The sequence below is a fragment of the Penicillium waksmanii genome, assembly GCF_028829765.1.
Source record: "Penicillium waksmanii strain IBT 27052 chromosome Unknown utg000010l:1.0-3698451.0:1.0-3701458.0, whole genome shotgun sequence".
In the NCBI taxonomy this organism is placed as follows: Eukaryota; Fungi; Ascomycota; class Eurotiomycetes; order Eurotiales; family Aspergillaceae; genus Penicillium; species Penicillium waksmanii.
The window spans coordinates 2,848,467-2,864,629 of NW_026643256.1; the positions used below are offsets into that span (position 1 = coordinate 2,848,467).

At 47.7% G+C, this 16,163-nt stretch overlaps 5 protein-coding genes across 5 annotated transcripts; 3 read left to right on the plus strand and 2 right to left on the minus strand.

Annotated features, from left to right (window-relative positions):
• Positions 1 to 672: 672 nt before the first annotated feature.
• On the plus strand, positions 673 to 2,041 carry N7481_013023 (uncharacterized protein; the record flags this gene model as incomplete). The annotated part of the gene is made up of 4 exons (XM_057272242.1): positions 673 to 1,108; positions 1,185 to 1,254; positions 1,326 to 1,751; positions 1,861 to 2,041. The coding sequence occupies 4 exons, from the start codon at positions 673 to 675 to the stop codon at positions 2,039 to 2,041; spliced, it is 1,113 nt and encodes a 370-aa protein (XP_057116430.1).
• A 1,510-nt stretch (positions 2,042 to 3,551) lies between these two features.
• N7481_013024 (MFS general substrate transporter) lies at positions 3,552 to 5,475 on the minus strand (the record flags this gene model as incomplete). Its single annotated transcript, XM_057272243.1, has 8 exons — positions 3,552 to 3,644; positions 3,705 to 4,030; positions 4,084 to 4,126; positions 4,183 to 4,360; positions 4,418 to 4,731; positions 4,790 to 4,795; positions 4,852 to 5,133; positions 5,185 to 5,475. 8 exons carry the CDS (start codon positions 5,473 to 5,475, stop codon positions 3,552 to 3,554), a joined length of 1,533 nt encoding a protein of 510 aa, XP_057116431.1.
• Positions 5,476 to 6,119: 644 nt separating this feature from the next.
• N7481_013025 (glycoside hydrolase family 88/105 protein) lies at positions 6,120 to 7,353 on the plus strand (the record flags this gene model as incomplete). The annotated part of the gene is made up of 3 exons (XM_057272244.1): positions 6,120 to 6,260; positions 6,322 to 6,601; positions 6,656 to 7,353. 3 exons carry the CDS (start codon positions 6,120 to 6,122, stop codon positions 7,351 to 7,353), a joined length of 1,119 nt encoding a protein of 372 aa, XP_057116432.1.
• Positions 7,354 to 7,503: 150 nt separating this feature from the next.
• N7481_013026 (vanillate O-demethylase oxidoreductase) lies at positions 7,504 to 9,186 on the minus strand (the record flags this gene model as incomplete). The annotated part of the gene is made up of 1 exon (XM_057272245.1): positions 7,504 to 9,186. The coding sequence occupies one exon, from the start codon at positions 9,184 to 9,186 to the stop codon at positions 7,504 to 7,506; it is 1,683 nt and encodes a 560-aa protein (XP_057116433.1).
• Positions 9,187 to 10,445: 1,259 nt separating this feature from the next.
• Positions 10,446 to 11,246, plus strand: N7481_013027 (class I SAM-dependent methyltransferase; the record flags this gene model as incomplete). The annotated part of the gene is made up of 1 exon (XM_057272246.1): positions 10,446 to 11,246. One exon carries the CDS (start codon positions 10,446 to 10,448, stop codon positions 11,244 to 11,246), a length of 801 nt encoding a protein of 266 aa, XP_057116434.1.
• Between the last annotated feature and the right edge of the window lie 4,917 nt (positions 11,247 to 16,163).

A 16,163-nucleotide genomic window follows, 5' to 3' on the forward strand; every position in this document is an offset into this window, starting at 1 on the left:
ACAATAAATTCAAATTTACTCTAGACGAATCAAGTTCCGTGATTTTTCCAGAGCGGATAGAAGATTTGCCAACTCAGAGTACATCAGGTCATAAAAAAATAGTAAGTCTTCGCCAATACTAGTATCGTCTTCATGCACTTAAGTCACGGTTGCCACCTCCGTATTTCATACTACTAGACTCTTTGTGTGACCGAGCGTCAGTGGCAAAAATAACCGAGCACGGTAAGCATTGCGGCGAATAGGCACTTCATTAGATCAACAAAATGCCAGCATCTCCGTACACAATACCTGGCCGTTCTCGTAATTTTAATGATATAGTGAGATGACTGATCTTCCGTCTGACATCAGCGGGGAACTTGCCCCAGCTTTCCCCAGACTTCTCGTCGTTGGTCTGTTTGCTTGCCCCAAACCTGTAACTTAATTGCCTCTCCCTCGAAATCCGACAATCAGAGGCCGGTGGCTTGCATCATGCTGGCCCCTGTGTTCCAGAAGCTATCTTTAATTGGCGAAATAATAATGAAGTAGCTAATTTGGCATCCTAGACAGTCCTTCCATATTTTGTTTTCTCCGAACTTCTGCTCCTTCCCTCAAACTTCCCTTGCTATCAGATTTACTAACCTTCCAGCGAGCTGTCGGCTTCCCAAAGCCATTTCACTAATCATGTTTCATCGCATGGTCCCCCGAACAACTCTGAGCACTTTCACCCACCCGGCGGCTCTCACAGCTACAGCGAGGCTAGCACCGAGGAGTTCCAACTTGATCCGCCCATTAAACTGCACCGCAATCCGTGCCAACCAAAAAGATGACCCTTCGAAGGACCCGATCCTATCGGCCACAAACAAAGCACCGGGCGGTGCTTCCGGCGAGCATGAAGGCCAATTCGCCCGAACAGACGAGAGTGTGCAGATCGAGTATCCGCCTGACAGTGAAATGCCCGCTCAGCCAGTCGTCCAGGGCCGTGGTGGGATGCACTTCAAGCGCACTCTGGCGTCTTTCTCGCTCGAAAACAGGGTCTCTATGGTGACTGGTGGTGCGCGTGGACTAGGACTGGTCATGGCGCAGGGACTGGTTGCTTCGGGTTCGGATTTGGCTATTGTTGATTTGAACAGTGGGTCTTTTCAAGCTTCTACATGAAGTAGATGTCCTTGGAAGTTTGACTGCCAATACTGATACTTGCACTCAAGAGGCCGAAGCTGAAGAACAGGCGCAAAAGCTCATCGATCAATTCCAGAAAGAGAATCCCAGCCTTGAGCAGTACGCTCCCCATGTCCCTCCTTCCCCACATAAAGAAGCGACTAATCAATTCCCTCTCTCAACGATCTCAGACTCCCAAACGTCACAGCCCATTACGCCGACGTATCCAACCCGGACTCGGTAAACGCAGCCCTCGCCGAAGTCCTCGCAAAACACAACCAAGTCGACAACCTCGTCACATCTGCCGGATTCACAGAGAACTTCGAAGCGATCAATTACCCATTCGACCGCATGCAAAAGCTCTGGGGCGTCAATGTTGACGGGACATACCTTTTCGCCACAGGCGTGGCCAAGCATCTGATGGAGCGCAACGCGCCCGGCAGCATCGTCATGATCGGGTCGATGTCCGGATCGATTGTCAATGTCCCTCAGCCCCAGGCGCCGTATAATGCGGCCAAGGCGGCTGTGAGGCATCTCGCTGCTTCGTTGGCGGTTGAGTGGGCGGGCCATGATATTCGGGTGAATTGTATTTCGCCTGGTTATATGCTGACTGCTTTGTGAGTGTTGTTCTTTTTTCTCTTGCGACTCACGGCTGGGCTCGCCGTGCCATTTCCATGCCTGATAGCTTCCTACTTCCACTAAGCAAAAACTGACATTGCCACGCAGAACACGCAAGATCCTCGACGAAAATCCCCAACTTCGCGATAAATGGACTTCTTTAATCCCTGTCGGAAAAATGGGGACCCCAGAAGACTTGATGGGTGCTGTCACTTTTCTTCTTAGCGATGCCTCGAAGTATATCACTGGTGCCGATCTCCGCGTGGATGGTGGATATACCTTGACTTGATCCATTGGAATTCGACCACCGGCCACTCTTTATGGCATGCTTTCGTGTATTCGCATTCTATTATATGTCTCGCTCGCTTTCAACGCGGAACTTGAATGGCATTTGGTTATGTTGATCTTCCATACTCCGGTCTACAAAAACTACCAGTAGTCTTAAAATTGTGTAACAATAACAACTTTAGAAGCACAGTTTGTTTGCAACACTTGGATATTCAACCAGTTGAAAATCCTTGTTCGGGATCATTCTTCGCGGCCCTCTGCGAGTTGATGCGATACAAACAAATCGGAAATCAGTCTTTAGGTGGTGCAATCCAACTAGCAAGGTCTAGCCCCCGTAAGCATTGCTAAGCTAACCTTGAATATTTACGATTTGTATTTAAAGCAGACAGCATATGGATATAGACAATAATATTCAGAGAATAATAATAACTTGGAATAAGAAGATAAGGATAGACATGCATGCCCCGAATCACCCTCCAGGGCCAGGGTGAGATAATAATAATAATAATAGAGATAACAATAAGCAGGAGGATGAGGGTAGACATGCTTGCCCCGGGTGAGGCACCCCCTGGGGCCAGGGTAGAGATAAGAATATGAATGAAAGTAGAAAAATGAACGGAAATGAACGTGTGCCCCCGTTCGGGGTATGGAGATAAAGATAGAAATGGGCCGTGGGGTGACAAGAGCCATGGGGACCCTGGGAATAGCAATAAAGACGGTCAATATAACGAACGGAAAGGAGTGTCTCGGCCCCCGTTCAGGGCCCCTTCTGTGGGGATCGGAATTGAAATCAGCCCGGTTGAAGAGCACGGAAGATCATCCTCGGCACATCAAGTAGAATTCGGGCCATTGGCCCAAATATCCACTGCCACCGATATCGAGGTCTTGGGGTAGATTTTGAGCGAGTGTAACAATGGTGATGCTCACCATATACTACAAATTTCTCTATTTTGTGAAAGTTAGTACGAATCTTGGCCACTGAGGCTCTCTCTATAAGTTAGAAAAACAGCCTCGGGATCGGGATCGGGATCGGGGATCAGAAAACTGTCTCATATCACATTGTACAAGGTTGTTTCTTGGAACTGCATTTCTGCAGCGGTTGCTGCTTGTTTTCTTTGGCGATTGCGGGTGGAGTTTTCAAGAAAAGTGACCAGTGAATCGCACCTTCCATGTTAAGGTTCCTTCCTGGTACCTAAAGATATGAAATGGAGAAGAGCCTCGACACAGAAAAGCGGTGATTGGATGGGAGAGAGATTGTGTGTGTGAGAGAGAGTGTGTGTGAAGGTTTGGGAAGGAAGGGCACTAGCAACCTGTGGATGCCTGAGGCTGTCCCAGGCACCGCGCCTCAATAACTCCACGTCCTAGCTGCCCAATGATGCAGATTACTGATATTTCGATCTTCCTGGCAAATAGCGAATACCTAAAGTTACCATTGCATGTTCTCATATTCTACCTAACCATGTATCATTGGGTGAGCCCGACATCTTCATTCCCTCAAGTCCCACTCCATCTCAGTATTTATACCGGAAACTAAGATTCTCCCGGTCTGTCAAATCGTCAAAAGCATTATCCAAGTTCGCTTCCGAAGCTCTCCAATCCTCTTCCTAAAAATGGGATTGTTAATAAATGCTGTAATCGGCTTCTTCGACATTGGGTGAACTTACCTGTAGTAGATCCCGCTTGTTGTTCTCCCGTACAAGGTGCCAGCGGAGAACCCCAAGGAGAATAATGATGCACGCGTAGCATCCCATATGAACCGAAAAGCATGTGAAGTATCTCGGGGCATCCTTTGATTGAAATACCTGAGGTCCGATCATATTGCCCACCGCCCAAGCAAGGAATAATGATGCCGTGCTGACTGATTTCTTCGTCTGGCCAGCTACATTTCGAGAAAGTAGGGACATGAGAAGCACGGTGGTGCCCCAGAATGACAATGTACACCAGTAGGCGATCAGGAGGCCGACTTTGGTGGAATTGGAAATGGGTACGGCTGTGGTATATTAGCTCTGGTTGAAGGAAATGCCCACTATCATGCACGCTTACCCATTAGAACGGCCGTTCCGGCAATATTTGGTATCAAGAAAGCCTTTATTTGAGTTCGTTAGCACGACTCTTGGTTTTCAGTTTCAGAAAACCTCTCACAAATTGGAACAGAATTGTTTGGTTGTAATGGCGAGATAGCCATGCTGCGCTCAGAAGTACGACACATTGAACGGCGCCGTTGACCATAGAAAGTAGCTCGGTATCGAGCTCACTGAATCCAAAATTCTTAATAAGGATTGTAGAGAAAGATCCCAAGCCACCAGTTGGAATTTGGATGCTGAGGTCTTGTTATTATTCGCACAGTGAGAAAAATGGCATCACGGCACAGACTCACATGATTTGAATCAAGATGTAAAGCCAAATCTGAGGATCTCTGATAGCCTCCTGGACATGTTCCTTTTTGAACTTGCGGTTTTGAATTCCAGTTTGATTAGCACGGACTCGCTCGATGATGAGAATCCGATCTGTTTCCGAATAGCATGTCGCCCGCATGGGGCTGTCGGGCATCCACCAAAAGACGAAGACGGACCAGAGGCAAGTGACGCAACCAAGCAAGACAAAAAGTAATTGCCAGGACTTGAGAACGGGGGAGTGGACGTGGCTCATTCCGTAGGCGAAGAGACCGCCAACGATTCCTTGAACACCGTTCTAGAGTGGGTTAAAATCTTAGATTTTCTTTAGGAAAAAAAAAAGTAGTCAAACTCACCATTCCCTAGATACAGTTAGCATGATTTCATATCGCAATGGGATTAGTTCACTGATACTTACATACCAATAGGCCACAATGTGAGCCTGTTCCTCGCGCTTATACCACATAGATGAGAGAAGCAAAAATGTTGGCTGCGATACAGCTTCGAAAATTCCGAGCAGAACCCTCAACGCACAAAGTATGGCAAAGTTGAACCCGAAGACATTCATAGTCAGAGTCAATCCCCAGAGAAAAATGTTGGCGGCAAGGTATTTTCCGATCGGAAGTTTTTGCACAAGAAGATTAGTCGGGTATTCAGCAAAGAGGATTCCGAAATAGATGACCGTGTGAAGCCAGGAATACTGATGAAGTTAGAGAACTGCAGTCACTCAAAATGAAGTTGAAGAACTCACATCTTGCCCCACCAGGTGGGCATCTTCCTGAATACCCATAATAGCAGCGAAGCTGATCGCATTTTTGTCCAGAGATTGTAGGAAATATGTCCCAACCATAACGATCAAGACACGTTTGTCAATCAATCTTCGAAGTCGCTTGCTAGTCGCCTCGTCCACTTCGACTGAGCCCGCAGCGACAACATACCTACGCAGCTCTTCATCGACCGCGGCATGCTTGTCTGGAAGGACATCGGGATCTGGCGACGCAATGCGCTCCAGGTGTTGCTCAGTTGGCTTTGGTCCACTCATCCTGTGTGCGTAGGAAGGCAAAGTGCATGCCAGCTAGATCCACATACCCCACACCGGCACCGGCAATTGCATCTTATACTCTTCTTCCCCACACTATCAGCATTGACAGCATTGCGGGGGTGGAGATAAGACAGTGATCGCAAAAACCTACCTGGAAGAATTTCCAGTCTTCTGAGCCAAACGTGTGGTTTCCGATAGCACTACGAAATATGCTTTCTCTATTCAAGTTATCCGAACACATGCTTCGCGTAGATGACCCTTTCGGATGTCTCCGATTTCTACTCGATTCGGTTCTTGCATCGCTGGGCCAAGCTTCGGATAAGCAGTATCTGATTATTGAACGCTCGGACGATCGTGTTTTTCGTGAGATGACTGGTGGAAAATCATCGTGGCTGGAATCCTGCGCGCCACAGATGTAGATCAAAATCGGAAACCGGGGTAGCTAACTGAGGGGCTCTTTGCGGAGGACGAGGATCATCGGAAATCTTCTGGTCGCTTGCATTTTGATTGATGGAAGTGACCTTATTCCTCGGCACTTGGGGCCGATCGCTTTTCCGAGGACGCCATTCAAATACAGCAATATGGCAACAACCAACTACAGCCCAAAGTTGTAATATTTCAACTTGAGCTGACTTTGTGCAAATATGGCAGCAGTCGACGACGTATTGTCCGTGTTCCTCGCCAAGGATGGCGTGGTGAATATCCCATTCGAAGTGAAAACGCCACTTGCCGAGATGAGCTTATCCGATACCAAGTCCTTGGCGCTCAAGCTTGTCGATAGCCTGGTTCACTTGAAGGACGACTCGGGGGGAGTTTCGTGTGCCAATACCAACTGGAGGTTTCAAGGTTGATTCCAAGTCATGGAATAATTGGGAGTGGACACAAGGCGTTGGTTTGTACGGAATGTGGATGCTCTTCGAGACTACCGGAGATGAGACAGTCCTTAAACACATTCAAGAATGGTTCGACAAACAATTTGCAAAGGGCACGCCAACTAAAAATGTGAACAGTATGGCACCTATGCTCACGTTGGCCTATCTTTATGAGCGAACGGGAAGAATCGAGTACCGAGCGTACCTTGAATCTTGGGCTGAATTCATCATGGATGGGATTCCTCGAACAGAGGGTAAGTGGCAATCACAGAATGAAAGAAATATTCCGTTTCTAAAATCTAGCGCAGAGGGTGGTATTCAGCACATAACTTTCCGACAAGTCAACGAAGGCCAACTTTGGGACGACACTCTCATGATGAGCGTTTTGCCACTTGCCAAAATCGGTGTTTTGCTCAACCGCCCATCCTATGTCGAGGAGGCCAAGCGACAGTTCTTGCTGCATATCAAGTATTTAACAGATACACGAACTGGCCTGTGGTATCATGGTTGGACATTCCTGGAAAGACATAACTTCGCCGAAGCACTTTGGGGAAGAGGCAACTCGTGGGTCACAATCGCGATCCCCGAATTTCTTTCTCTTCTTCAACTACCTCCCGGCGACCACATCAGGGAGTTTCTTGTTTCTGCCCTTGATCAGCAAGTGCTTGCTTTGAAGAAGTATCAAAATCCAAATGGGCTCTGGCATACACTCATTGATGATTCGAGCTCCTACCTGGAAGTATCCGCTTCAGCGGGATTTGCTTTCGGCATTCTGAAGGCGGTTCGGATGAGATACATCTCGAAGGATTATCAAAGCATTGGATTGAAGGCTCTTGAGGCGGTCATTAATAATGTCAATGAGAAAGGTGTTGTCCAGAATGTAAGTTTCGGAACACCAATGGGGCCAAGCAAGGACTTCTACAAGGCGATCAAGCTCACGGCCATGCCTTATGGCCAGGCTATGACACTACTGTGTATTGTGGAGAAAATGAGATCATTTTTGTAACTAGAATCAAGATATAATGTCGTTAGAAATCTTATAAAAATCTCAGTTCTATCGGATGTTTCTCAAGATATTATCGTGTGCCTGCTCGCGAAACTGAGCGCAAGACTTCAAAATCTAAAATCTTTCCAGTGCCGGCTGATGCCAACTATCTCAAGACTTGGGCACTTCGACAACAATGTGTCCAACACCTCGGGAAACACAGGAAAGCATTTCGGATTTCTGTTCTGTTTTAGTGAGGGCAGATCCTCGATGCTGTACCTCTCCACATCTGATCGGAATTCGACAAGTTCCACAGTTTCCAGTTTCGCAGGAGCTTCCTATTTCGAAGCCAGCATCTCTCATGACGTCTAGCAGCGTTTGCTCAGATTCAACCTGCAGCTCAGCTTTTCTTTCGTCGGAGATAACTTCCACGGTGAACGGGTCTCCTGATGTATCAGCTTGGAAGACCTCATAGTGCAGCTCGTCGGAAGGCATTTTGATAGCAGAGGCAGTTTCTATTCCCGCATCTATCATCCGCTGCGGTCCACATATATAGATGTGGCTGTTCCAAGTCCGGTTCATGAATATATCAAACATGTCCAAGCGCTGCCACTGAGATTTGTCGTAGATGGTAATGTTGGGACCGAGCTCCGATAGCAAGGGCCTAAATGCGACTTCATCGGATTTCCGGACCGCATAGTGAAGATGAAATGATTGGTTGGTATCGATAAGTCGCTTCATCATGGCCAGAAATGCGGTGATACCAATGCCTCCAACGATGAAAATGTGGTGTGAAGCCATATTGTGTATAGACATGCTCTGTGATACCGCTCCTAAGGACACAATATCTCCGGGGTTGAGACTTTCATGGATATAACTTGACCCGCCGCGGCTAGTATCGTCCAGAGCCACTCCGAGTACAAAGGAATTTGTGCTTCCACTGACGATGGAGTATGCCCGCTTCAGCCCGTTGGGTAGTTTGACCACAGCATGGCTGCCAGCAGCAATGTCACTAGGCTTTTCGGTCTTCAGGACAGCTTCAAGATCAAGCCGAACAATCCGCGGAGTCTCCGGAGTTTTGAACTTAATCTTGAAGTCCCTCCATGTTTGCTTTGTGGCAATTTCCTTTTCTTGAATCTTTTGCCACCTCCCTTCGAAAACATCTTTGCACTCGGCGCCCATCTCTTCAATTTCCATGAGCTCCTGCGTTATGGAAACATCCGTCTTATCTCGGTGGACGTAATGGTGCAGCCGAGCAATGGACCATCTGGGATGACTCCTCTGGATGACTCGGATTTCCATCTCTTCTTCAATCCAGCCTTCTTGCTTCACGCGGTAATACCATCCAGTCTTCGCCTCCTGGTGAGTTCGAGGAGCAAAGTTCTTGATTCCAAACCGTTGGTTCAGCTTGAAGCAAGGTTGTCTCGGCAAGCTAACCTCCAAAAGGCAACCATTGCTACCACCTGTAAGAAGAGAACCCGGGGGGCCAATTCTCACTAGGTCACCAATACAGATGTTATCCTCGTCAAACCCATCGGCAACGAGATTTTCGCCGAAGCCTCCGGGCACGAACCGCGCGCGGGTTTCGGGCGAAGAATACAATTTACCCCAGAAGGCATAGTGACCGATGCAATATTGATGGATGGCCTTGTCGATTCCCCCATGGAAAGTAAGGTCGTGCTCGTCTTCTGACAAGCCGATTGATGAGACATATAATTTCCCAGCGCGAGATTGCTTGTCGATGCCGGAGAGAACAGAGCCGAATGGGCGGAGTTTTGAGGTCCGGATTTGTTCGAGAGTCGTGGGTAGCGGAACTTCAATTGGGAATAGGTCAATACTCGTACTGGGCATCATCTTGGATATCATGACGCCAGTTTGAAGAGCGACCCCTCAGTGGCAGAAATATGACTTGTTCTCTGCTGAACTTTTCAATTTTCGTTCATTCCGATGATAGAGATGGGAAGCAAACCTCGTCTATATCCTGATGGATTTGGTAGGAAATTTATCGCCTGTGCAGTTAATAATCTATCCCGCTAATCAGAAACCGTAAAGAGTCATGGAAGGCTTGACGATGATTCATTGGGTGCTCATCCGAGGATTCCACAACACTTCCATTGCGCGCCTCAGCACTAACTAACCTTGGAATTAGCGCCGCACACCGCGTATGGAATAGCGCAGGTCCCACAATTTGAAGCCCGACATTTTTACTTACTTGTGAAGATTATCTATCAATATTATGTTACGGGTAGATAGTAGAGCTCTTCACTGGCGTCTTATGGAGCATGTTTCACCGTGTGCACTGGCACCTGGGCGGTGTCGGATTTTCTAGATTTTTGACCAGCAGTAACGGAGTACTACTAGTAGTGACTAACTATATAACGTGGAATACCCCCTGCCCGCCATCCCCCCGACCCGCCACCCCCAATACACCATAGTTAAGGCAATAAATTACAACTCAATATCTCAACAACACTTACTTTGTAATAGGATTCTGGATAACATAGTATTATTTATAATATTACTTCCCAGGTTATATGCTTGGATATCCCTAATTTAAAAATTTACTGTCAAAATATATATTTATGATATATTGAGCAAAAATACTCTGTAACTTTTGGTATTATACATAAAAAATAACTTAAATGATCACAGAAAAAAACGTACTATTATGTCACTTGAGAATAACTGCTATGCCAAAATTGAAATCGAATAAAGGTGTTGTTGTTGTTGAGATAATTTTATTTCTTAACTATGGTGTTTGGGGGGTGGCGGGTCGGGGGGATGGCGGGCAGGGGGTAGGTATTCCACGTTATTGTCTTCGGAGTTGCTAGTAGTAAGCCGCCCGTTACACTGGTGTACACCGGGGCAGCTTTCATTGACAAATTTGAATTCAGCACAATCTAGATACGAATAGTACTACTAGTACCAATTTTGCATTCGAGATGCTCACCCTCCAAGTTCGCAAATAACCTTGAAAGTTCAGCCGCTCAACTCCGGCGTGTTCGTCAACTCCGGACCCACAGCTACGCCCCGCGAGTGATTTGAACGTAATATAAAGTTGAGGGTTTCAAGCCCACTTCAAGTTCATAACTGACACACTCCGAGCATCAAAAATGTCAAAAGTATACACCACAGATCATTCTACCTCGGTTATCCAAACGCACGGGTGGCGTACGCTTTCCAACTCCGCAGCCTATGTGCTTCCCTACATCCAACCCGACCTGCGAATCCTCGACGTCGGCTGTGGCCCAGGAAGCATCACAATTGATTTCGCCAAGCACGTACCCCGCGGGCACGTTAACGGTATTGAATATGTCCCCGAACCGCTCGATGGGGCCCGAAAACTCGCTGCTTCAGAAAACATCACCAATGTCAGCTTCCAAGTTGGCGATATCCATGCTATCCCATTCCCGGATGATACCTTCGACATTGTCCACGCACATCAAGTTCTACAGCACATAGCCGACCCCGTTAGAGCTCTCCAGGAAATGCGTCGTGTGGTCAAGCAAGGTGGAATTGTCGCGGCACGCGAGTCTGCGTCGCAAACCTGGTACCCCGAATCAGAGGGTATTTCTGCGTGGCAAGAGCTCGGGGAGAAAATGGGACGTGCGAAAGGAGGGAATCCTTATCCCGGAAGATATATACATGTTTGGGCGCATGAAGCAGGATTTCCACGGGAAAACATCAAAAAAACTGCAGGTTCGTGGTGCTTTAGCAGCCAGGAAGAACGTGAATATTGGGGCGGTTCCATGGGAGAACGAACAAGATCGTCTGGATTTGCGACGACTGCTATCAAGGAAGGGTACTCGAGTCAGGAAGACCTCGACAAGATCGCTAAAGGGTGGAAAGTCTTTGTGGAAGATGACGACGCATGGTTCGGATTGTTGCATGGGGAAATCGTTTGTCGCAAATAACAGCAGCCCTCAGTTCCAGGGCTGTTGAATAGTAGGCTTCGATCTCTCAATTATCGTGAATAATACCTCTACTTGAACATTTTACATTTTAGTTTTCACCGAGCCAGGCTAGAGCCTACCTTGGGGCATTTTAGTACGGTCGCTTTTGAAGGAATGGATCTCTGCATCATTTTAGCGAATTCTAATAGCTTGCTGGATTTTCTAGTAATTTATGGTTATTATGGTGGTCTATTTGATTCTGAAATGGTAACCAATATCTGAGCAGTCCGCAAGTTTGTGAAGCATTTTCTGCGAAAACACTTCAACGATCGGGGTAATGGTATAGGGGTATTACGTTCGCTTCGCATGTGAAAGGTCCGGGGTTCAATTCCCCGTTACTCCATCAGTTTTTTTTCATGTTTTAAAATGCATTTCATTTAGCCTCTTGATGTGGGGATCTGAAAGTTGAGGTCCGAGCCACGGAACGCTAATCCAGATTGAGTTAGCTCGCGGGTAAAGTGGGGCCATTTCATTTTATCCAGCTTACCGCCCTTCTCACCGCCCTAACTCTACCCTCACCACCACTCGCCGCATCAACACCTCTACCAATGACATGTATACATACTCCTGGCATTTTGGTTCAGGCTTTTTCAGGCTTTTTCGCCCTTTCAATTCCCAAAGAGATCACGGGCCTTTCACCTTGCTGCCTCCCGCGAGGAAACCTTGTTCGTCCACGACCTCTATTGCGACCTTTTTGACAGCGTCATACCTCTGCCGGAGATTAAATCCGACATAGAGTCAGATTGGACTCAGCTCGAGTTAATCACTCGGAGGAGGAATTCCAACACAGTACCTGGCAATCGACTCCGACAAGCCATGCCAGGCGACGCAGCTCTCCGTTCCTAGCGATGGGCTAGGGTATAGTACATTGGAACTAACCAAGCTTCGGCAGTTCTAGAGGATACCGTATTCCGCGAACGACAACTTTATCGGATTCTTTAATTTTCCCCTCTATTTGTCCCTTATCCAGCCCTGTGGGGAGCCCCCGTACTGGCACACTACCGAGGTAACCGTACGCCTACGACCTGAACTGTTGCTGTGAGCTACTGCAAAATGATAGGATGATTGTTTTGATCCATGCTTATAGTAAGTTGGCTGTTGGTCTGTTGGCTGCAGAGGGTGAGATTCTTATCCGGGTGAGATAGCAGCCGGCCAGCAGGACGTGGTTGGAGGGATGGTTCAGCATTGTGGCATGGGGCTTCAAGCACCAGCGCAGTGATTGCGGATTTCGGGTTGTGCATTGTGAGTCCGTACAAGTTTCCACTTCCAAATTTCGCGACTTGAGTCGACAAGGTTAGTTCAGGTCGAGTTCACATAGGGCTATTTCTCCATCTCGTATGTAACGAATCAAGGTACCCTGAGTGTTGCAAGGGCGCCGTCAGGATTGAACACGGCTTCGGCGTTCTCGCCCAACGCACGCATGTAGAAACATCCGTGGCCATAGATCAACACGGTTTGGGGGACAGCACCCTACACGGCTGAGTATCTGGGTGCTGCAAGAGCGTCGTCAGCCTTCAGGATTGATCATGGCTTTGGGGTTTTCGCCAAGTGCGCGCATAGTAGGGATTGGCTTGTTGGTATACCCAAGAGAGCAACCTGAAGTACTCAGGAAGTACTCAGGACACCAGAGATCTGTACATCCGATGCGAATGCATCACAGCATCGCCGGATTTATCCTGCCAGGTTTTCTTAGCATCGGCTCTTTTGGTGGGATGAAATGCTCGTACCCTTTCAGTTAACCTATTCTCATGAATGGACCGGCAGCAAATCTATACTCTTGTTCATATCTGCTGGTTTCAAAGCAGGAGGAAGAAAAGAAGAGGAGAAAAGTGGGAATCTCGGGGGTTTAAAGAGCAATGACGCCGCGAAGGGCAGTGAGGCCACGAAAGCAGCAGCGAGGCCATAAAGGTAGTGAGGCCGCGAGAGTGGGCGGTTGCGAGCATTAGTAGTAATGAGAGCCACATCGGTAGGAATAGGCGGGGGAGACGGCCGCGGGTCGAAAGTAAGAGATGAGGCGAAAGAGCGCTGGTAGTGGTTGCGAGCGCCGCGAGGGCGGTGCCCGTAAAAGGAAACAGAGGCTGTTTCGACGAAGTGGTGGTAAATGGGCTTGAATCAAAGAAGTGCCGATGAAAGCGTGTTGCGGCTGTTGTTGTGGCCGCTGGTGGCGTGCCGAAGTGAAAGATAGCGCGCACGCGGCGGTGATGGCGCCCCTCTTCCCCAGAGGGGAGAGCAAGAAAGTGGCGATAGCGATAGCTCAGGGAGCGTAGAGAAAGGGACTCATATAACCTATACGGATGGTAGTACGTGTAGTAATAGAAGGTAGTTGTATTGTTAGAGTGTGTGTAGGAGGTGAAGGTGAAAGCTACGGAGACATTGCTGACTGACAGCTTCTATCCTTGATGATAGAGGTCGAATTCTACATGAGAGGAAGAGAGAGATTATGATGATCTCGACAAAGGAGAGAGGTTGATATAGGTCTATCTAGAATGCCTGAAGCATATGCCTCAAAAAGCTCTTATACATGCCAATTTGTGTATATTTTGGATATTATGCGCGATAGGGATCTGGCTTACTCAGCTCAGTTATGAAGATACTTGATGGGCGTATAACTCAGTTGGTAGAGTGTTCGCTTTGCATGCGAAAAGTCTGGCGTTCGAATCGCCATTCGTCCACTTTTTGCCCTAGCAAACTGGTTTTTGTTCAGACGATTTAACTAACAAACATGAAATGATTCAATCTGCACATGTATGAAATCTACCACAACACGCACAAAGCAAGACACCGTGTTACTAGACCTATGCAATGTCACATTGAGCCATGACAGAACAACTTCCATACCTGATATCGGACCGTGGCCCGTGGTGGAATACGAAAATTCTTTAGTTTCTAGTGTCATGAACAAAATTCAAACCTTAGAAGTTTATTTCTTTATTCTTGAACAGTGACATAGATCAGATCCATTTATTTCTTCCCCTGAAAGTCGAAAAAGGTTGTCGAAAGGCAAAAATGCCAGCAGACAAAAACCGATGGAATAACGGAGAATGAACCCTGGATGGGCGTACAGCCCTGACCAGCAATACCCCTGTACCCTTACCCCGATCGTTTGGATAGCTTTCTCAGAAAATGCTTTACAAATCTGTGGAGCGCTCATCTATTCGTAGTTTACCATTTCAATATCAAATAGACCACCATAAGAAGCATATATAACTAGAAAATTCAGCAAGCATTTGGAACTCGCTAATACAATACAGAGATCCATTCCTTCAAAAGCGACCGTACTAGAACGCTCAGGTGGACTTAACACTTAATCCATTCAACCCATCGAGTACGAAGACGCAAGAAAATCAATGAGCACGTGTTTTTGAGGATGATCATGGTTGTTTCTATAGACTACTCTGTGAAGAGGCAGGGGGGAAGGTAGCCCGAATCAATACCATAACCAAGGAGCACCGGCGCTACTGGGACCGGCGGTAATTTGTAAATAGGTGGTCTATAGCGAGTGGCGGCCTGAGAAGACATTTAGTTCCTAATGTCATGTTCGCACAGGCAATAGCTAACCTTCAAGTTGGAATCATAAACTGAAAGTAACTCAACCGCACACCCAGAGATTCAATGAATACCATGAGAGAATTCAAGCACTCGGCATCCATAGATGTGCACACGATTGGATGCCCAGGTGCTATGTAGATATCAGTTTTCCAATCTTTCCCAGAGCCATATGTATATCTACTAGCTGGCAAGGGGTGTCCATTTAGATCAACCCCGCTTCTCCCATTTTCTCTGCACCTTTGAAATACCAATCGGTGGGTCTTGGAGTGGAGGCCAATGCGGGGATATCAAGGGGGATTTCCCCCAGGCCTGACGAATGCAGTCCAGATGAGACAAGCTTGCGTCTGCAGCTTGCTCACATTCCTCCAGCGTGCAGTCTCGTCGAATTGATTTGAACAAACTTCTCCACACTCGCGGGAAGGTGCAGTAGGGAGAAGTTCCATGCATCAATCGAGATGGAAAGTTCGGCCACAGGTTGGGCAACAAAACCACCGGGAAGGTTCTCATCTCCGAAGATCCCTGAGGATCTCCTAGGAGTGCGTGTTTGCTGATCGTCGGATCTCCAAGGTAGGTGTTGTTCTATTCGCCCTCGATCGCAGGTTGCCCATTAAATGGAGTTGAAATGCGGAATATTCAGCCATAGCGAACTAGCCCAAGTTCAATTGCAGGGGAAGGTAGGGCGATGGGGCACCACTATTCGCAAGGGGCAAATCGGAATGTAATGATGAGGGGGCGTGTTTGGATTCAAATTTGTCATTTGAAGGCCGGCTGCTCCAAGAGGTACTAGTAGCTCGATCTGGCTACTCCGTATGGAGACTGAGACCGAGACCGAGACCGCTAGCCCTTATAATCCGGTCGAGCCAGCCCCCAATCCCGGCCCGTCCCGACTGTCCGATTCGATGACAGGAAACATCCAAACCTTCTAACGCCACTTCCTCTTTATTCGCAAAGCAAATCATCCATACCCACCTCTTTGTGGTTTCGTCACTGCTTGGCCTCCTTTGTGGTGTTGGGTCTCCTTTTCACTGTGCCTGCTCACCGCTGGTTCGATGTCATAGTTGGATGTAGAATCGTGGTCCAGTCAGGTAGCAGTTGGGTACAGTTTAGACGTGGACCTTGGATACTGCTTTGGTCCTATCTTGGGTTTTGAGGCTGTGGTGTCGTCTTCAAGAAGATTGGTGATCACTGATCAGTACTGTTGAAGTCACTGGACAAGGAAACTCGTGACTTCTGAGGGACAACGCAGAGCCCCGTCGTTTCCCCTTCCATCAGACCCCATCTGACATCCCCCGTCAAATCAAGTCAAATCAACCATCAACGCCATCCAAT